We start from the raw sequence: 22,331 nt of genomic DNA on the forward strand, positions 1-22,331 counted from the left end.
CTAAATATAACTGCTAGCACCTATTTATAGGTTCAAGCACAAGCTGGCTTACTATGGCAACAAGGGATTGATACCCCTTACATCTTGATGCCCCTTACATTGCTTTGAGTTCTAGTGCAAATGGTTTATACAGATCCACCTACATAGACTGAACAATTCAGCAACATTGGCCTTAACTGTAGCATAAGTTGAGGCCCATTACGCTTAGCAAAAGTATAAAGTACCAACAGTAGAAAGTAACAATAGTTAACCAAGTTTCATTTCTATAGACTTTATATGTTTGGTCTGCGTAATTTATTTCATGGCAGAAAAAGATTGGTAAAATAAACTGTAATATAGCTGAGTGGGTCTGCACAGTGAAACATTGTTTGTAAAGTGTGTACCGTGTGATGTGTCTGACAGTCTATGTAAGGTTTAGGTGATGTGTCTGACAGCCTGTATGAGGTTTAGGTGATGTGTGTCTGACAGTCTATGTGTCAGTTTCTGTGTAATATGTGAAATGTTAAAGGATCTGTGTGTGATGCATGCATCCCACAAATCATAGAAATACAGCTGTAACCTTGTCAAAGTGGTTGAACAACAGAAATTGATTGGCTGATGGCAGCCATGTTTTTTTTATATACTACATCATTGTCATAGGGTGACGCAGCAGGTAGTGTCACAGTCACACAGCTCCAGGGACCGGGAGGTTGTGAGTTCAAGTCCTGCTCTGGGTGTCTGTCTGTGAGGAGTTCACTCTGTGAGTGAGGGTGTGTGTGTGTGTGTGTTTTTTGCACTGTGAAAGACTGTTGCCCTCTCCAGGGTGTGTTCCTGCCTTGCGCCCAATGATTCCGGGTAGGCTCCGGACCCACTGCGATCCTGAACTGGAAAATCGTCTACAGATAATGATTGAATGAATCATCTTCATATAATTTGATTCAGGACAGCACTCAGTACCTGCATAATAATTGTCATGTCAATTAGACAATTCTGTGTTGCATAAAAATTTGTTTAGTTTTTATAGCGCCCCCAAGGCTTGCAGTTGCACCATGATGAAATTATATCTTCCAGGCCCTACAGGGATCAACCACATGAAGTTTCGTAACATTTGAGGAAAGCATTTGTGAGTTATAGCTGAGCCTGGAAGCCACGCAGTGATGAAATTCCAACATTTTTTTTGTTGTTCCAACATTATACCTGCCAACAATTTCCAACATTTTTTAGGGGTCCAAGCAGTGAAAGTGCTGGAGCCGTATTGTTTTTGTTCCATTTCCTCTTCTTCTTTAGGGGTCCAAGCACTTAAGGTGCTGGAGCCTTACTGTTTTGCTGTTTCCTCTTCTTCTTTTTCTCCTATGAAATGCGGTGGGCAGCCCTGATTCCTCAGGACAGACCCTACAAAAAAGCCTCAAGAACCCATAAGATCCGTCTGTGTCACATCCTGGCCCAGTCCTGTCTGTGTTCCCCACCATGTGCTCATGTAGCACATGGCCCTGTTTGTTGTTGTCCCTGTCTCCACCCTTGTTCTGCCCTAGCCCCACCTTAGTCCTGCCTCTGTCTCGTTAGTGTCTCCAGGTGTTCCTCGTTGGTCTTGTCCCTATATACCCCTGTAGTTTGTGTGCTCCTTTGTCTAGTGTTGTGTGTGTAGATATGTGTTTCACAGTCTCTCTGTTCACACGTGTCTACCCCGGTTCATGGCTCTTCCCTGTCCGTCCCTGTTAAGCTCTGTTTAGTTAGTTTTGTCTTTACTTTGTTTTGTTTATTTTGATTCTGTCTGTGTTCAATAAAATTCCTTGCGTTTACATCCGTCTCCTCGTCCTCCCTGCGCAGCCGTGACAGTCTGCTTATATTTTGAGCTAATGTGCATAATATGCAAAATCGCACACATTTTTGAGCAAGAACTAGTCCCTGGAAATGTACCCAATATGGACATATGTGGTATCAGCAGAATCCTAAGAACCTGAACTTGAATACTTCTGTGCAGTTTCATAATTTATGGCTAAAGCATCTTTTGAGTTACAGCTGTTCTTGTGTGAAGTTTTAAAGGCAAGATGCACAACAGATTTTAAGCTGAGGCTGAAATTACACAGTAATTAAAAGTTCCACATTTTTTTTTTTATATTTATTAAAGTTCTCACGATACCACATATGTCCCTATTGAGTTTGTATTCAGGGATGAGTTCATGCTCAAAAACATGTCAGTTACATCTCATCTATGCCTGTTGATTTCTCTCTGTTATGCAGAATCCCCCCTCAACCCCTCCCTCTCCTCCTCACACACTGACTGTCACCTCTCCCCTCCCCTTCCACCTGCCAGTGACAGCGGGCCAGAGGACACAGACACATGAATGCAGTTCTACACCAATCGACCCTAAAATTTTGACCACCTCCTTATTTCTACATTCAGAGTCCATGTTTTCAGTTCCACTGTGTGGACAGGTTTTAAAATCTCCAGCAGCACTGCACTGTCTGATCCACTCATAAGAGCAAAATACACACTGATATATCACCACAATGTCAGTGTCACTACAGTGCTGAGAATGTATGAGCTACTGTCTCTGATTTTTTATCTATTAGGTGGACCAATAAAATAGGGGTATCTAAAAGTGTGGAAAGAAAGTTGACACAGGTGTTAAAATCTTCAGCTGCACTTTTTTGTCTGATCCACTCATAACAGCGCTACACATACTGACATATCACCAAAATGTCAGTGTCGCTGCACTGCTGAGAATGATCCACCACCTAAATCATATCTGTTTTCTGGGGGTCCTGAACATTGGGTCACAATCCAGGGTGAAATTCCAGAGTGAGCTCTGTGGTCTGTGCTGTTACTGTAACCCAAGCCTGACCCTCACCTGTCTGCAAACCAGAAATTCCCCCACTCATCCACTACCCCTCCCTCTTACAATCCAGCTCCACTGAGACACCAGAACACCAAGGATCACATTTAAAAGCACAAAAAAAATCTATCCCAAAGTGAGGCTTCTGTATCCAGAAAAGTCATATGCTGAACTCTTGCTCTGCAAAGATTGCTCGCTTTCACCCTGGTCTTCAATGGCCAGGGCACCCATACAGCAGGTATGAATTAGGTGTTGGAGATTTAAACCCCTCAGCATCACTGCTGGACTAAACACATTACCAAACACATCTACCAGACAGTGTCCTGTGTTCACTGATGAAGGACTAGAGTGCAAGCAACTCCTCATCATATCTGCTGTTTGGGGGTCCTGAACATTAGAGTGAGAAATTTCCAGGGACTAGTTCACATTCAAAAATGTGTGATACTTTGCATATTATGCAAATGACATCAAAATCTATGTGGGCAGAGCTTATAGGTTCTTGAGGCTTTTTGTAGGGTCTGACCTGAGTATCAGAGGAAAAAATAATTTAGTTTCTACATCACACAGGGTAGGATATACAGATCTCAAAGCGTTGTGCTTCGCTATAGCGCCACCATAGGGCATCAATTTTTTTTGCCCACTGAAATACACAGACTAAATCTACCCTCTAAATGAGGTGCTGCACAGTGCATTTTACAGGAGAAAATGAATAATAAACATAGCTGCAAGCAGCAATAAGAGGGTTCAAGCACACATGAGCCCAAAGAGGCCTATTAAGCAACCATAGTGAATAGGAATATGAACGTGACATGGAAGAAAAAGTTTTTAAAAATATTTTTAAAAATAATAATAATAATAAAAATAACAATAAGAGGAATATGAGTTGACCCGGTCTCCATTGAAGAAAGATTCAGCAAAATGAGGCCTCAGGGACCATGGGCCAGTTAGACCAGATGAGGCGTAGATGAGGCTAAGTTTGGAATTATGAGGTCCAAAGCATAAGTCTTCAGTTGGATAGAAAATACATCCCAAGTACTCAAAGTACCAAGATGATTTTCATATTTGTAAGATTAGTTGAAGCGTGGGTGTAAGTAAAAGTCAGCACAATGAGGCCATAAGCAGTTTGAGCCAGCGAGGCTTCACAAGTACCAATGAACATTGTTTCTTATTTACACAGTAAATAATGAAAGGGAAAGGAAGTCAAACTTCATCATAAAAAAGTTTAATTGCTATAACTGCTAAGCACTAGTCTTATTAATGATAAATATTTATGTTCAAGTGTTTTTGACCTCTTGACCTGTGCAGAAGAATATGAGATCACACCCTATACTATAGATCAATAAGACAATAATTAATCTTGCATTGCCATCTAATGGTGAATGATCATATTCACATTTCTCTATTCAACCACAAGAGCGTTGAAAATGATTTCATGCACTGGTGAACATTTAGTCACTCACTTCCGAAATGCATTAAACTGTAACATTTGCTTTGCCTGGCTGGAAACTGATGGATGACTGACTGTTAAGCTCCTACTCCATGCTTCACACCAGCTGCCCACACTCCAGCCACCAACACATGCCTTGGATCTGCCCACCCTACATAGATTTCTTTCTCAGTTCTGAGGGAGTTTGTCCTTGCCACTGTCGCCCCTGGCTTGCTCTCTAGGGGGTTTTTACATTCTTTACATTTTTTCATGTCATTTCATGTCAAAACTTTGTCTTTACTGGAATTCTGTGAAGCTGCTTTGCGACAACTTCATTTGTAAAGAGTGCTATACAAACAAATTTGAAAATTGAAATTGCATTAAACTATAATAATTCATTTGGACACAAGATGGTGACATAAGCTTAATTATTATTGATAAGCAGTAAAAGCAATTCAGGGTACAAATAATTTACATGTATTACTTGCTTTAGATACAAAATGGAGCCTTTAATCCATTATTGCTAATTATTATTATTTCAACCATTTAGAAGTTATTGCCCTATTTTAGCCTCCGCCCCGTGTGTGGATTTTGGTCATATTTGATATTCTTCCTCACAGTAAGGCCCTACATGGGTATCGACTGGGCTTAGTTTGAGTTACAGCTGAAAGAATGTATACAACAAGAACAATTGTTTTTCAACTGGATTAAAACCCAGGGACTAGCTCAAAAAGATCCATTTTCACAGAACTGACCAATGAAATAATACTATGTATTTTTTGACAGTATGTGCAACGGCAAAGTTGTAGGACACTGTGCATAGTATACAGTGAATCAAATTGCTTGTCAATATGCTTAACTTTCACTGAGATATACCATTTTCCTGACATTGAGCCCACTAGTGGCTATCGTTATGAACATTTTTAAGCACTTATGTGCCCACAGGGACATACTATTCAAGTTTCATGATGACTGGACCTTGTTAAAGTTGTCAAACAGCTGCTGAAATCTAATTGGCCGATGACGGTCACAATTTTGCAAGTATTGACTTGTCCATAATTGTTCACTTATAGCCTTGCCTATAAAAGCAGCATGCTAAGTGGCAGCCCGATCGGATTTGTGGATGCTGAGATATGGATTTCTAGTTATTACAGCACCCCCTATATGAATTTTCATACCAGCATTGACATGGTACCTCAAAATAATATCCCTAACGAGTATCTTAAAGCATGCAATAAGCCAGAGGTTCATTTGCATATGGTGCCATTTTGAATCGAAATGTCAACTTTTTTTGATAATTATTAAGCTCAGACTCCTATGAGTGTTTTTGGCACCAAGCTTAAAAAATTGGACAAAAATCCACGCACTAGTTCTCAAAAGGAAATTTTTCAAATTATGCAAAATTGCGAAAAATCGAATTGGGCGGAACTAGGCAAGGCAAGGCAAGTTTATTTATAGAGCACCTTTCATACAGAAGCAATTCAAAGTGCTTTACAGAAAAAGAAACAGTTAAATTAAAAGCCAGAATAAAATCATAAAGTTCCAATAAGACAATTACAAAAATAGAGTAAAATGATTAAAATGATTAAAACAATTTAAAATGACATTAAATGAAAAGAAATAAAAGAAATAAAATGCCGTTACAGAAAAGTGCAGAATATTTTAAACTGAGCTGTAAGCCTGCTCAAACAGGAGTGTTTTAAAAGTGTCTAACGTTGGGGCTCTTCTAATATTCTCAGACAGCTGGTTCCATTTAAAAGCAGCATAGTATCTAAACGCTGCCTCTCCATGTTTAGTTTTGACCTGAGGCAGGACTAACTAACTAGTTCCTAAAGATCTGAGAGCTCTGCTCTGCTTTGTCTCTCAGTGCTATTCCCAAATAGTATAATCTCAGTTTTATCTTTATTCAGCTGCAGAAAATTGTGTCCCATCCAGTTTGTGATGTGTTCAAGGCACTTGCTTGATGAGTCAACTGGGCCAGAGTCGTTTGGGGACAGGGCCATGTAAATCTGAGTATCATCTGCATAGCTGTGATAGGACAGCTCATAGTCCTGTAGAATCTGGCCAAGAGGAAGCATATATAAATTAAATAAAAGTGGACCAAAAATAGAACCCTGGGGGACCCCACAGGTTACTGGCATGTTCTCTGAAATATTATTTTCTATTTCTACAAAGTAGTTCCTGCCTTTCAGGTAAGAAATGAACCACTTCAGGAGTGTTTCTGAGAGTCCAACCCAGTTTGCGAGACTATCTATAAGAATTTTACGGTCAATAGTATCAAAGGCAACACTAAGGTCAAGAAGTAATAGAAGAGATACCTTTCCAGCCTCTGTATTTAAGCAGATGTCATTAATTACTTTAATTAGAGCAGTCTCAGTGCTGTGATTAGACCGGAACCCGGACTGGAATTTGTCTAGGCTACTGTTAATGGACAACAAACTAGTGACTTGCCTGAAAACTATTTTCTCAATGATTTTGCCAATGAACGGTAAATTAGAAATTGGCCTGTAGTTACTTATCAGAGAAGATTCTACATTTTTCTTTTTTAGAAGAGGCTTTACAACTGCAGTTTTTAGTGAGCTCAGAAAAACCCCCGACATGAGTGAGGTGTTTACAATGTGGAGTATGTCTAGTGCTATAGTGTGAAACACACTTTTTAAAAAATTGGTTGATAGTGTGTCAAGACTGCAAGTGGATGATTTGAGATGATTTACTGTGTCGATTAAAATATTATTATCAACAGTACTGAACTCTGACATTTTAACTAAGGAGTTTTTATGAGGTGATGGAGAGGGTACGCACTCATTGTTGGATATAGATGTACTAATCGCTTGTCTGATATTCTGGATTTTAGTGTTAAAAAAGAGTGCAAACTCATTACATCTCTCAGTTGATACTAATTCAGGGGCCATTGATGTGGGTGAGTTAGTAAGTCTGTCGACCACGGTGAAGAGGATTTTGCTGTTGTTAATGTTATTGTTGATGATGCTAGAGAAATAGGATTGTCGTGTTTTGCATATTGTCACATTGTATTGACGTAGCCTATCTTTGTAGATTTCTTTGTGAATATGAAGACTTGTTTCACGCCATCTGCGTTCTGCCTTGCGACACTCCCTCTTTTGAATTTGAACAATAGAAGCATTTCTCTATGGTGCTTTCTGTTTGCAAGACATGGCCTTCATTTTAACTGGCGCAAATCTCATCCATTACACTGACAATTTTTGTATTAAAACTATTCAGCAGATCATCAACAGAGTTGGATCGTGCACATTTTACTCATGAAAAGTGTAGCTGTGCAGTCCTTTATAATTCTTTTCTTGACACAAATTCTTCTGTCTCTGATGACTGCTGAGGTCCACATATCAAAGAACACACAGTAGTTATCTGACAGTGCGACATCCTTCACAGTCACTGATATGTTGAGACTCTTTGAGATAACAATATCCAGCGTGTGACCATGACAATGTGTGCTCCTTGGGATTGTCGATATGTATGTTAAAGTCACCAGCAATAACAAAATGGTCAAAGTCTGTAGAAATAAAAGATAGCATCTCTATAAATTCATCAATAAAATTAGCACTGTACTTCGGAGGCGTGTAGACAGTTACTAGTAATATGTGTGGTGTCCCTTTAAGAACTACACAGAGATTCTCAAATGTTGTGAAGTCACCAAATGATAACTGCTTGCACTGAAAAGAACCATGGAACAGAGCAGCTAGACCTCCACCTTTTCTACTGGCACGAGATACAATTAAAAAATTAAAATCTGGAGGAGCCGACTCCAATAAAACAGTTGCAGCACTAAATTCATTTGGCCAAGTCTCAGTTAAAAGTATAAAATCAAGCCCAGGTGCTGTAATAAAATCATTAATTAAGTGTGATTTGTTTGTGAGAGATCTGATATTTAGAAGAGCTAACTTAGTAACTTGTGCACTTTGCCACAGAATCTCTGTCTCACATTCTATATGTTGTAGATTGGCTACATTCACAGAATCTGACCTGAATTCTGTGTTCTTTCTCTCTCTGATAAGTACTGAAATGGGAGAGATTACAGGCATCAAAGGTCCAAGCTTGTTTTGAAAACATGTACTGCTGACATCATCACTGCAGCAGCCAGGACCCGAAAAACATCACTTTTCTTCACCCTTATCAGCTGACGAAGCTGTGTGAAGCTCCTGCTGGCGATGGGGCCGTGAGCGTAGCTGCCTTTCTGGGGGTCGAGGAGCTTGTCTCTTCTGTTGAGGTGCTCTAGGTGGTGATGGAGCGTGATTTTTCTTAGGGGACAGTCTGGGGGACTGCAGTGGGGAAGTGGCAGTAGATGAGGGTGGAGTAGAAGCTGGGGTGGTTCTTCTTTGCACCTGAGGGCTGGCTGACAGGGAAAGTGACAGCCTTGTCCCAGCCGAAACCAGCTTCTCCATGGCTAATGGGAGGTTCAGGTGGGGTGATGTGGGGGGGAAATAGAGGACATGGAGGATTCCTCTTGGGGTTTTGGTGTCTCTGGCAGCTGATAAAGTTGGTCATTGCCACTCATGTCCAGTGTCTGCTGCTCCCTCAGGTCGTCCTCAGTGGAGAGAGGATGTTCTGGCTGTGACATGGTGTCATCAGCTTGTACAGGAGAGTTCCTGGATGTTGATGCTGATGCGCCACCCCCAAGAGAAGTAGATAGATTGCACACTGAGAAAATGAGATTGTCTGTCAGAAGTTTAACACCCCTCTTGTTCGTGTGCAGTCCATCTTTCCTAAAAAGTTCTCTCTTCCCAAAAAACAAGTTAAAGTTGTCAGTGAAGTTCAGTCCATTTGACCTGCAGCTGTTCTGTAGCCAGGTGTTTAATCCCAGTAACCTTGAGAACATATTGGTGCCTCCTGTAGGTAGAGGTCCACTGATGAAAAATTGTATGTTGAACTTACTGAGTGTGTTATTGAGGTCATTAAAGTTTCTTTTTAAAACTTCAGAGTCCTGCTTGACAGTGTCATTCTTTCCAATGTGTACAATAATCCTCTTCACATTCGTGTACTCAGCCAGTACAGCTGGAAGCTTTGCAGTAAGTTCAGGGACGGTGATGTTTGGCTCGCATCTCACTATGAGTTTTGGGTTTGTTACCCCATTAACAGTGTCATCTCCAAAGATCAGGGTGTCTGCAGTAGGTTTGGTAGGGTTTTGGGACCGGCTGACACTTCTGGCACTTTCTGTGCTGTGTTCACTGCATTTGTGATTCTCACATAGGGCATGCAGTGATTCAAATCTGTTTTTCAGCTGAAGTGAATAAGACCGGTATTCTGGTCTGGGTCTGTGCTGTGCTCTCTCAGCAGCAGTGTTAGGTTTAGCAGCTGAAATTCCTGGACCAGCTGTGGTACCAGGAGTAGAAGACGAGACTACAGAGCTATACAAAGCACGGCGCTTGGGTCTAGCTTCAATCTGCACGCATTGCCCGTCTCTAGTTGTACTCACAGCAGTGTTGCCATTCACTCGATCCTCTGGTCTGGATCTGTGTCCCTCCACTGTCCGCTGCTCTGTTAGGTCCTCAGCCCGCTGTCTGCTGCCCGTACACCCACTCACTGTTACTCCTCACACAGGTCCGACATGCCAGTCCTTAAACTCTGATAACAGGTTCCGAAAATCCCTTTCCAAAGCTGACATTCTCTGTAGAAGTCCGTAACAATTCTGACAGCACATGTGTTGAACAAAATGATGAGGCATTTCACAAGTTTCTTCTATTGTAGCCTGATGAAAATGTCCTGGATGTTGGAACAGTCCTGGTTCCTAGAGCAATCACACTATTTTAAAAAGTATCAAAAGCAGAAGATATCCAGTTTTGGCTTCGTAGTGTTGCTGACTTGTGTATATTTAAAAGCTCAGATACTCTATCACAGAAAAACAAGTCGGTTTTGAAAAAAATAAAAGGAAAGAAATAGAAGATAGCAGAGCTAAGCAGCAAAGCGTCTGAACAGCAAGTAAGCAGGAAGCAAAATCAGAATCTGCAGATTGCAACAAGACCAATTTTTTGTCGGCTGTATCAATAATCAAGGACCATTTCACTTAAAGCTGTTATCATACAACTGACCACTGAGAAAATACTATGCATTTATTGACAGTATATACAATTGCAAAATTGTGAGACAGTTTGTAAAGTAGATAGAGAATCAAACTACTTGTTGATACACTTAAAGTTCACAGAGATATTCCATTTTTCCTTTTGAAAATCTGAATTGCGCTCCCTAGTGGCTATTGTAATGAAAATGTTAATGTACTAAGGAAGTGTCCCCATGGACATACAATTCATGTTTCATGAGGTTTGGACCTTGTTAAGATTGTCAAACAGTTGCTGCAAATTGATTGGCCAATGGCAGGCGTTTTTATTTTTTAAATGACCTCATTGTCATAGGATCTGATTCAGGAACTCACTCAGTACTTGCACACCAATTGACATGTCAATAGGACAATCTTGTGTTGTTTAACAATTTTTTAGTTATTATAGCACTCCCTAGGCGTGCAGTTGCACCATGACATAATCAAATCTTCCTGCCCCTACAGGGATCAACCATGTGAAGTTTTGTAACATTTGGAGAAATCGTTTGTGAGTTAGTAATAGCTGTATTTGTCTCATTTTTTGGAACGCGAACTCCACCTCTATTTTTGGCAGAGTCTGTAAGCCACACAGTGATGCAATTCCAACATATTTTGATGATTATTCTGTTGATACCACATATGTCCGTATTGGGCAAAATTCCAGGGCCTAGTTCACGCTCAAAAATGTTTAAATTTTGCTAACATTTGCAAGTATGAGGCTTTATATGCTATTGAAAATGTTTTGGGTATTTCTGTATATGCAGCGTTTCTGAATGAGATCTCTTAGTGGGCCTCTCAGTCAGTGTTTGTTGAGAAGTAGAGAGTAAGGTAATTTTAGTGCCCCCTATATACATTTTGATCATAACTGGCACACTTCTTCAGAGAAATGCCATGCACGCAAACCCCTTTTGGTTTGATTTGCGTCAAGTTTGATTAAGTTATTAAACTAGCTATCATAGCGCCCCCTATAATATTTCATGCATCAGCATATACCAGCATGCTATCTCAATATCATGTCATAAAGCAATGTCTGAAAGTTCAACTGATTTGAAAGTTACAGGGGTTAAAGTAAAACTTGTCATTAATGGTACAGGTTCATTTGCATATTGCGACCATCTTGATTTGTAAGTTTTTTTAAATAATTTTTAACCAGCATGCGAATGTTTTCACACAAAGTTCATGAGGATAGGATCAAAAACAAGATACTAGTTTGCAAAAATTTAAAACATTTAAGTCGTTGGAGCTTAGTGGTTGTATTGACCTTTTTGATTTGTCAGGACACAAGGAATCATGTGAAAAACAAATTTGGTCTCCACACCTCACGTGATAAGAGCCCCACAGGAAAACACATTTTCCTTCGCTGTTGCGCTCCCTTGAGGCTGATCGGGATGAGCTCAAGCGCCTGAGTAGCTGGGGGGACTACTCCTGTTGACCAAGTATCAAGTTCATAGGTCTTACGGTTTGGGCTGTGCAATTCGTTTTAATGCAGAAAAAGAAGGAAGAACAATCCTAAAAAACACAATAGTTTCACTTACACTGTAGTGCTCAGAACCTTAATAAAAATCTAAAGAATTACAATAGGTTTCCTTGCACTGTAATGCTCGGAACCGTAATAATAATAAATACAGCCACAAGCTGCAATTTACGAGGTCCAAGCATAGTATTCGCTGGAAGACACCCAATGCCAGCATATGTCAGCATATGACATAATAGGGTCATAATAGGGTTGATTTGTGTAAATCTGCATTTCTGTGTCTGTGTCCTCTGGCCCTCTCTCACTGGCAGGGGGGAGGGAAGGGAAGAGGTGATGGTCCGTGTGTGACAAGGAGAGGGAGGGATTGAGGGGGGATTCTGCATAACAGAGAAGTCAGCAGGCATAGATATGATATAACTGATATATGTTTGAGCAAGAACTAGTCCCTAGATAAAAACCTAATATGGACATATGTGGTATCATGAGAATCTTAAGAACCTGAACTTTAATAATAATAAAAAAAAACTTAATTACTTCATTACTGGAACTTTCATTACTGTGTGATTGCCGCCTCTGCTTAAAAAACAGCTGTGCAGCTTGCCTTCAAAACTTCACATAAAAAACAGACTGTTCAGGACATCCCTCAGGATCCCTCAGGAGAACATTCGCCACCTGGAGCATGCCCAGGTGTTGTAGCCTACTACTACTGAGCCTCATTTAACTTGTCTTAAGGAATTTCCACTGAAAGTGAATCAGTTTTCTACTTTTTCCACTTTTATATTGAGTAAGATTTCAAATCTAGACCACCATTGGATAATTATTTTGATTTACATTGGTCAATTTTATGATATTTTCTTCTAAATGCATTCCACTATGTAATGAATAAAGATTTTCAACTGGAATATTTCATTTAATTGAGATCTAGGATTTGTTATTTTAGTATTATTTTTTGAGCAGTGTATTATCACAATAAGGTATTATTCTATATGTCTAGCTCTAACAACTCTGTGAGGGCTCAGGGAAGGTCATTTTTTAAAATTTATTTATTGTTTTCGTTTCTTTGAGATTCACACGACAATCACTTGTAGTTGCAAGTATGCTGTGCACGTTTGGTTGCCACTTTGATCCAGCTTCTCTTCTTTATGGCTTATTTTCCCTTGTAACTATTTATACTGTAAAATTTTCTCAACTATCCTGAACCATCTGGATCTACAGTGCTGTCTGGGATCATGCTGGATTTATCTCATCTGGCTGTATGCCCGGCAAAGTTAAATATCTGCTAGCCATGTGTGAGCCCTCTCCCTCTACCTCAGATTCCTTAACTTCAACCGCACTAAGTGTGTTTCTGACCCCTCGCTAAGCTGTTGTCTTGAATTTGTGTATTGGGCAGTTCCTCTTTCCCGTACTCAAATTGATGGGTTGGCTTCTGGGATGGCTAACATGCTTTATTGGTGTTAGTGATACTGTTTTTGTATATTTTTTTTTCACCAAACTCTTTGAATATTTAATATTATCATGCAGTGCCTTGGTTTTCATCTGTCTGGTGGCCTTTGGTTTTTTGGTTTTTGAACTGCGTGCCTTTGTATTTTTTCCACCATGAGTGCGTTTTCGGCAACAAAACTAAAAAGCTTTAACACTCATGCTCGGCTGGATCCTGTGACATTTAATTTGTGTTGCAATCTTGGCTGTGTGCATCGACCCAGGTATATTCATTCGTCCCAGCGCATGCATCTGTGTTGTTGTCCACCGTATTTCGGATGTTCTTATTCTGGTTATCAGGTCACAGAAACAAACCTTTAAGGAATCTAAACTGACCTATGGCATCAAACCTGATCACCTTTGCTCTTTTCAGAAATCCAGCACTTACTCAGCTACTGGACTATTCTCTCAAAAATTGACCTTCTAAACTCTCGCTCTATTACTCATAAGACATCACTTATAAATGACTTGATCGCTGAGAAATGCCTAGAAATGCTCCTTCACAATAAAACTTGGCAAAAAGCTGGGGACATTTTGAATTTAAATTTAATAGTGCCCTCTTGCTTTATATATAAGCCAAGTTTTATAGGTAAAGGCGGTGGCCTAGCTGCTATATTTCACAACGCTATGAATGTCAAACAGTTGGACGCTTATGTTGTTAATACTTTTGAATACTTAACTCTGAACGTTATTTAATCTATTCCACTATTGTTGTTACAGATTTATCGCCCTGCCAAACTGTCTGCTAAAAATCAGAACTGTGTGAATTATTTACTATAGTTACATCTCCAGTAGTGTATTATCCACTGAACTCTGCAATGTTTTTGAATGTTTTGGTCTCACTCACTACTGTTGGTTTCTCTGACCATAAGCTCATTGAGTGTTGTCTTGTACATCCTCTCAAATTGTGTGAGAAAGTGACAATTACCTGTGGTATTCTATCCTCTTTTCCTACTCATAACTTTTCTAGTCTTCTCCAGACCTCTGTATTATTTGACCACTCTGAGTTGTCATCTCCTGAAGATTTAGTTATATTCTATACGGTCTCTCTTATACTCAATATTCTTGCACCTCTTAGGATTAGATTAGTTCCTGCTAATCATAAGTCTGTTTGCATTTCTCTTTGGACATGCAGACATTTCCCTCAGAGAACTCTCACTTTGCTCAGGCCACTGTCATGTCAGTTGATCATTTTTTCTCTGCTTTTATCCCACAGAACTTTTCCACTGTTTCTGAGATTATTTCTAAATCATCATCTTGTACATCTCAACGAGATTCAGTTCCTACTGCTATCCTTAAATCAGCTGCAACTGTTATTTCTCCTTAATTAACTCATTTGATACATGTCTGATTTTCTTTATGTACTGTTCCTCCTTCTCTCAAAATAGCTGCAGTCATTCCTATACTGAAGAAACCTAGGTTGGATCCATCTTCAATGGTCAACTACAGACCTATCTCTAATGGCCTTTTTTAGCAAAAGTTATGGAAAGGGTTGTAGCCTCTCAGCTACAAGAATTTCTTACTGCTAATAACCTATATGAGCCATTCTACTCTGGCTTTCACACTTTTCACAGCACAGAGTCCACCCTTGTTAAAGTTGTGACAACTTGCTGATGTCTACAAATACTGGATTTCTTAATATCATGGTCCTCTTTGACCTTAAGGCAGCCTTTGACACTGCATGAATGTCTTATATCTAGATTACTGTCCGTTTGGCATTATAAGCTTAGTCCTCCAGTGGCTAAGGTCTATCGTGCTGATAGATGTCAATACATAAACATTGGCTATCAAAATTCTTCTATTGCTCCTGCTGATTGTGGCATGCCCCAGGGATCTGTTTTAGGACCTGTCCTCTTTATCATATATATTCTACCACTTGGTCAAATCATTCACAAACATGGGTTTAAATTTCACTGCTATGCTAATGATATTTAGATCTATCTCTGTCCCTGCCCAGGCTCTGGGCTCATGCATCTCAGATCTTAAAGTATGGCTGCATAATAATTATCTAAAAATTAATCCAGACAAAAGTGAAGTTTTGTTAGTTGAAGCAAAATCGGTACTTCCCAGAGTAACAAACTTTTCTATTGATTTAGATGTGCTGCTATCAAGCCAGCCCAAGTCTTTAAGAGTTTTGGGTGCTTTCTTGACTCAACGCTTTCTTTTGAGTCGTTAATCAGCAAATCTGCAATTTACTTTCTGTGTAATATTGTATGATTATACTCTCTATGCCTTAATCTTTTCCCGTACTGACAATTGTAACTCACTTTTTTATGGCCTAAGCTTTAAAATGATCAGTCATCTCCAGTATATTCAGAATTCAGCAGCCAGCATTCTTATTTTCATCAAGCATAGAGCTCATATCACTCCCGTACATCATCAATTGCATTGGCCTCCTGAAGAGTCTAGGATTAAATATAAAATTGTTCTCTTAACATTTAAGGTTCTACATGGTCTGGCTCCTACATATCTCTTTGATTTTATTTCTTCTTATTGTCCCTCTCACTGCCTTAGATCTAACTCTGGACTTCTTGCTGTGCCTTCATTGAAACTTTCTACTCTGGGTGGTAGGTCTTTCAGTGTCACTGCCCACAAGCTATGGAACTCTCTTCCTCCTGACCTATGTAATTGTTCAACCATATCTCACTTCAAATCTCTGCTCAAAACATTTCTCTTCATCTTTTTACCATTTTTTACTTTCGTCCCCTCCCTGCTTATGACTGTAAAGTGTCCTTGGGTTTTATTATTAATTATAAGAGACTTACCTGAAGGTTGGGCTGAGCCATGAATCCAAGCAGCAGCCTGAGTCCAACCTGAGACAGCTGTAACCACTGTGACCCGGCAGTGTACCACACCATCAGACTGTCCATCAGTGTAACTGTCTCTTCCAGAACTTTCTCTGTCCACAGTGATGGGTTTACCAAACCCTCAGCCTGCAAGAAATCCTGCACCACATGCAGCAAATGCACTGCATTTTCTGTGTGTTGGGGTAAATTGACTGCAGTGGACTCACGGTTATCATTTACTGCCCACTCCAACATCCGCTCTAACAGACTGTGAGAAAACAGAAAAAAATATGCATATAATGAAAGATTATGTCAATGACCATGGAAAAGAAACTAAAAAAAATAGAGACAAAACAATTACATAAGAAAATACTCTTTCTCTTCTATTTCTGCTTCCCCTATTTCTCTGTTAAATTTGCCTGGACCAATAAATCCATTCTGAAGATTCGCAGAAGGTCCTTTAAACTAATTTAAATTTGCCTTTAAACAAGTTACAAGCATGTTAACATCTGGTGTCAAACACTTTGTATGCTGCTTATTGGCCAGTTGTAAAATGCCTGAGCTTCGTAAAACATGCATAAGGATTCCCTTAATAGATTTGATGATTTGATGAATAAAAGATTTTTTTCTAGAGTGAGTTTGTGAGCTAATTCAGAGCTCAGGTTATATAAAAAAGAGATATGAGAAAGCCTGATTTAATAGCTGAAATTACTTTTGAAATTGATATGAAATCTGGATATGAAAGCCAATTGTAACCATGTGACATCATTTTGTCTGCTTTTAATACCATTAATATGAGTAATTTAGAATTATTTTTTGTGGTTCACTCTTATACCTGAGTTTGATGAGGTCAGCTGGCAAAAGTAGTTCATTGACAGTGCCCAGCTTAGTTAGGGCAGAGAACACCTGACCTCTTTCCAGCCAGGTAGCATCATCTGAACCCTCAACACCTCTCCACATCACCCAGAGTAAAATCTCCAACAAAATCTGCCACAATTCCTCCTCTGCACGCTGTAGAAATACACACACACACACACATTCAAAAATATATATAGGTTTTTTAATAGTGATTTACTAGCAGAAGCAGCTATAAATTGTATGTAATATAGGCTTTTAATAAATGTCTTGTAGAGGGACAGCTATCCAGATATGGATGTTCATAAACTCAAAAGAAGATAAATACATCTATGGAGTCAGTGGGGCTTGAACAAAGTCTGGCTTCATAAAAGGCAACAACTTGTATGGAGGCAAAAGGTGCTTATGACTGTAGGGTAGTTGATACTGAGGATGAAAGAGAATGATCAAAAGAAGTCTAAATAATAAAGGGAAGGAAATGTCTTAAAACCAAAAATGTTTTTTAAGGAAAGGGAGACAAAACAAAAGAAATTGGGAAAAGCGAGAGCAGGGAAGGGTTCCAAACTTAAGAAACCAAGAAATGCAGAAATTATCACTGCTGTATGGGAGCTCACACAGTAAATAAAGAAGGTACCAACTTTTAGTTTTCACCTGAGGCAGGACTAACTGACTAGTTCCTAAAGATCTGAGAGCTCTGCTCGGCTCATATATAGATGTAGATCTCATATCTAGATGTAGCAGATCTGATAAATAAACTGGTTCTACCCCATTGAGACATTTATAGACCAGTGATAACACCTTAAAGTCCATTCTGTAACAGACTGGTATCCAGTGTAAGTATTTCAGAATGGGGGTGATGTGATCTCTTCTTTTGCTCCTAGTGAGAACTCTGGCAGCTGCATTTTGAATCAGCTGAAGCTGTTTAATGGTCTTTATTGAAGTCCAGTTAAGAGACCATTACAGTAATCAATCCTGCTAGAAATAAAAGCATGGATAATTTCTCCAGGTCTGGTTTTGTCAGAAAATCTCTAATCTTACTGATGTTCTTAAGATGGAAAAATGCGGATTTGGTAACCGCTATAATATGGCTACTAAAACTGAAATCTGAGTCCATTATTACATCAAGGTTGCGAGCCAGTTATTTAGATTTGAGGGCCCTCGAGTCCAGATAGGCAGCCAGTCTTTGTCTCTCATTGCTGTTCCCAAATAGTATAATCTTACGTTTATCTTTATTCAGCTGCAGAAAGTTGTGTCCCATCCAGTTAGTGATGTGTTCAAGGCACTTGCTTAACGAGTCAACTGAAGTCGTTTGGAGACAGGGTCATGTAAATCTGAGTGTATAGATCATGTGTATAGCTGTGATAGGACAACCCATAGTCCTGTAGAATCTGGCCAAGAGGAAGCATGTACAAATTAAATAAAAGTGGACCAAGAATAGAACCCTGGGGGACACCACAGGTCACTGGCATGTTCTGTGAAAAATTATTTCTATTTCTATAAAGTAGTTCCTGCCTTCCAGGTAAGAAACAAACCACTTCAGGGCTGTTCCTGAGAGTCCAACCCAATTTGTCTATCTATAAGAATCCTAAGGTCAATGATATCAAAGTCAGCATTAATGTCAAGAAGTAGTGGAAGAGATTGTTTTCAGCCTCCATATTAAAGCGAATGTCATTAATTAACTTGATTAGAGCAGTTGGATTGTTCACATGGTGTAGTGTACATTTTACTCATGAAAAGTGTAACTGTGCAGTCCTTTATAATCCTTTCCTTGTGAGGCCCACATATCAAAGAACACACAGTAGTGATCTGACAGTGCGACATCCTTCACAATCGCTGATATGTTGAGACTCTTTAAAATAATAACATCCAGCGTGTGACCATGACAATGTGTACTCCCTGTAACATGCTCTGAAAGACCAAAAGAGTCCAGTATGGCGTGTAGTTCCTTGGCAAAACAGTCCTTGGGATTGTCGATATGTATGTTAAAGTCACCAGCAATAACAAAATGGTCTAAATGGTTTTATTTCAGTAGAAATAAAAGACAGCATCTCTGTAAATTCATCAATAAAATTAGCACTGTACTTTGGAGGCCTATAGACAGTTACTAGTAATATCGGTGGTGTCCCTTTCCGAACTACACAGAGGGACTCAAATGTTGTGAAGTCACCAAATGATAACATCTTGCACTAAGAAGAACCATGGAACAGAGTAGCTAGATCTCCACCTTTTCTACTGGCACGAGATACAGTTAAAAAATGAAAATCTGGAGGAGCCAACTCCATTAAAACAGTTGCAGCACTACAGTAATTTAGCCAAGTCTCAGTTAAAAGTATAAAATCAAGCCAATGTTAATGTTAATGTCAAGCCTTATTAAACATTTATAGACCACCAGGGCCCTATTCAGAATTTATAAAATAATTTGGTGAATTAGCTGGTAATTTAGCAGTGTCCTGTTATAAGTTAATAATTGTAGGAGACTTTAACATTCATTTTGAGAAAAGCGATGATCTCCTAAGAAAGGCGTTCACATCAATCATAGATTCTGTTGGTTTCACACAAAATGTATCAGGCCCTACTCATTATTGTAATCACACACTAGACTTGGTTTTGACCCTGTGCACTAACATAAAAAACCTAAATATTCTCCCTCAGTCGTCAACAGTCTCAGACCACTACCTAATTTCATATTAACTGAGTTTAGATACTAAAAAATGTACATGCCCACATTACTATCTAAAGCGCTCACTAACCCCATCTACAGCCCCTAAATTTACTGAAAACATCACTGATTTATTGACCTCAGTCAGTAGTCCAGCAGACCCACTGGAGCTGGACAGACTAACTGACTACTTAGATAACACACTTCGATCAACTTTAGATAGTGTAGCACCACTTAAGCATAAAAAGCTACAACAGAAAAAAATCGCTCCCTGGTATAATGAAGAAACACTCACCTTAAAACAAACCGTAAGGAAATTAGAGCGGAAATGGCGGTCGACTAAACAGGAAGTATTTCACTGTGCCTGGAAAGACAGCCTTATAGAATATAGAAGGGCGCTCATCAATGCACGTTCAGCACATCTGTCCTCACTGACTGAAAATAATAAAGACAATCCTAGAGCACTCTTTAATGTAATCCCTAAACTTACAAACAATCGGGCAGCTACTGATCCACAGATCTTTAGGTTACTATGTAACCCCGGTTCTCTGATAGCATGAGTGAGGTGTCTCACTATGGGATACGCCCCCTTCGCGTATACCTCAGAAGCTCTATTACACTACGCCAGCCCCTGGGCTGGCTGACAGCTGTGATGCTCATGCACCGCCCTCAATATATAATACTCGCTTCACACTGCAAGGAGGGTGGTCTGGTGAGACACCTCACTCATGCTATCAGAGAACCGGGGTTACATAGTAACCTAAAGTTCTCTTTCAAGCATTCGTTTCGGTGTCTCACTATGGGATATCCTTACTCCCATATTGCCAGACAAGCCTGTCCCGAACATACTGTCAACCAGCTATGCCTCAGAAAGGCTGGAACTGTTAAATCCCAGAGCCGGCGCTCAATACCATATATGCTACACTAGGTGCTGTCACATCCATTTTATAAAACCTGGCGATCGTATGAGGCGAGGACCAGCTCGCTGCTGCACACACCTCCTGAATCGAGAGACCTCTAAAGATTGCCCAAGAGGTTGCTACACCTCTCGTGGAGTGTGCACGGACGCCCGATGGAACTGCCAGTCCTTTACTGGAGTATGCCAAAGCGATCACATCTGAAATCCAATGCGATAGTCTTTGTTTTGTAATTGCTTACCCCGTGTATGGCTTTGCCCACGACACGAAAAGCTGGTCACATTTCCTAAAGTCCTTCGTTTTATCCACATAAATTCACAGTGCTTGCACAGGACATAACGTATGCAGCTGCTGCTGGCCTGAGGTAAAAGGCGGAGGATAAAATGCCTGAAGTTCCAAAGGGAGACAAGGCTGAATAACCTTGGGAATAAAGGCAGGATTTGGACGTAAACATACTTTAGAGTCCCTCTGTGATAACTGGATACATGTAGAGCACACAGACAAAGCGTGTATTTCACTTACACGCTTAGCCGATGCCAGGGCTAGCAAAAGTGCTGTCTTGAAAGACAAAAACTTAAAGTCTACCTGGTCCAGTGGCTCAAAAGGTGCGACTGACATAGCCTCCAGCACCAAGGCCAAATCCCAAGATGGAGACACAGGTTTGGAGACCGGCAAACTACGTCGTGCCCCCTTCATGAAACGGCACACCAAAGGGTGTTGCCCCACAGTTTTCCCTTTGAAGCCCACATGGCATGCTGCAATAGCCACCAGGTACACTTTAATAGTGGAAAATGATTTGCCTTTGTCAATCAAATCTTGAAGGAAAGCTAGTATAACCCTGACAGAGCACTGAAACGGGGTTTCGAGTTTGTCTGAGCACCATTGCTCAAATATCTGCCACTTGTACCCATAAAGGGACCTGGTAGATGGAGCTCTAGCATTCTGAATGGTTTCAATCACATTCAGCGGCAACCCTGTTATGCTTAAATTAAACCACTCACGGGCCATACCCATAGAGCCAGACGTTCTGGGTGTGGGTGATAAATCTCTCCCCTTGCTTGCGTCAGCAAATCTCTGCATAGCGGGAGGGGCCATGGGTTGCCCTGAAGCATCTGTATGATCTCCGGCAGCCAGTGCTTGCCCAGCCAATGCGGAGCTATCAAGATGACAGACAGGCTCCTCTCCCTGACTCTGGCTAGAGTCGGGGAGATTAGTGCTATCGGTGGAAACGCATAAAGCAGTGTTTGTGGCCACTCGTGTGCAAAGGCATCGACCCCGAGCGGGGCACTCTGGTCGTGCAGCGAGTAAAATAGAGGGCACTGTGCATTCTCTTTCGACGCAAAAAGATCCACTGCTGCCCTGCCGTAGCGCTCCCAAATCTGTTGGACAACTGCACTGTTGAGTGCCCATTCCCCATAAACAGGATTGCCTCTCGACAACAGATCTGCTCCCCTGTTGAGCATCCCTTGAACATGTGTTGCTCTCAGGGATAGAAAGTGAACGCTGCTCCATAAAATCAGTCTGCGTACCAGCATGTGTAACGGTCGGGACCGCAGGCCTCCTTGTCGATTGATGTAAGCCACTACTGCCGTGTTGTCTGTCCTCACGAGAACGTGGCACCCCTCTAAAAAAGGGAGGACATGTCTCACCGTCAGATGAACCGCCAGCATCTCCAAGCAGTTTATGTGGAGGGACTGCTGACTGCCGTTCCACCTGCAGTTCACTTTTCTGCCCTCGTGAGTGCCCCCCCAACCGGACAGTGACGCATCTGTAGTCACTACACGTCTGGCATATACTATGCCCATAGGAACCCCCTGTGTGAGAAAACCCATGCGCTTCCACTGACACAGGG

The 22,331-nt window shown here is 40.5% G+C and overlaps 1 protein-coding gene across 1 annotated transcript in view; it reads right to left on the reverse strand.

Moving 5' to 3' along the window:
• Positions 1-22,331, reverse strand: part of nbeal1 (neurobeachin-like 1) — a 203,981-nt gene that overhangs the window by 42,010 nt on the left and 139,640 nt on the right. The window contains exons 28-29 of the mRNA XM_066665227.1: positions 16,884-17,059; positions 16,028-16,316 (exon numbers count right to left, since the gene is read on the reverse strand). Coding sequence (XP_066521324.1) covers positions 16,028-16,316; positions 16,884-17,059 — 465 coding nt within the window. The remainder of the gene's footprint in view (positions 1-16,027; positions 16,317-16,883; positions 17,060-22,331) is intronic.

Source organism: Hoplias malabaricus, chromosome 3 (assembly GCF_029633855.1).
Source record: "Hoplias malabaricus isolate fHopMal1 chromosome 3, fHopMal1.hap1, whole genome shotgun sequence".
NCBI classification, from domain to species: Eukaryota; Metazoa; Chordata; class Actinopteri; order Characiformes; family Erythrinidae; genus Hoplias; species Hoplias malabaricus.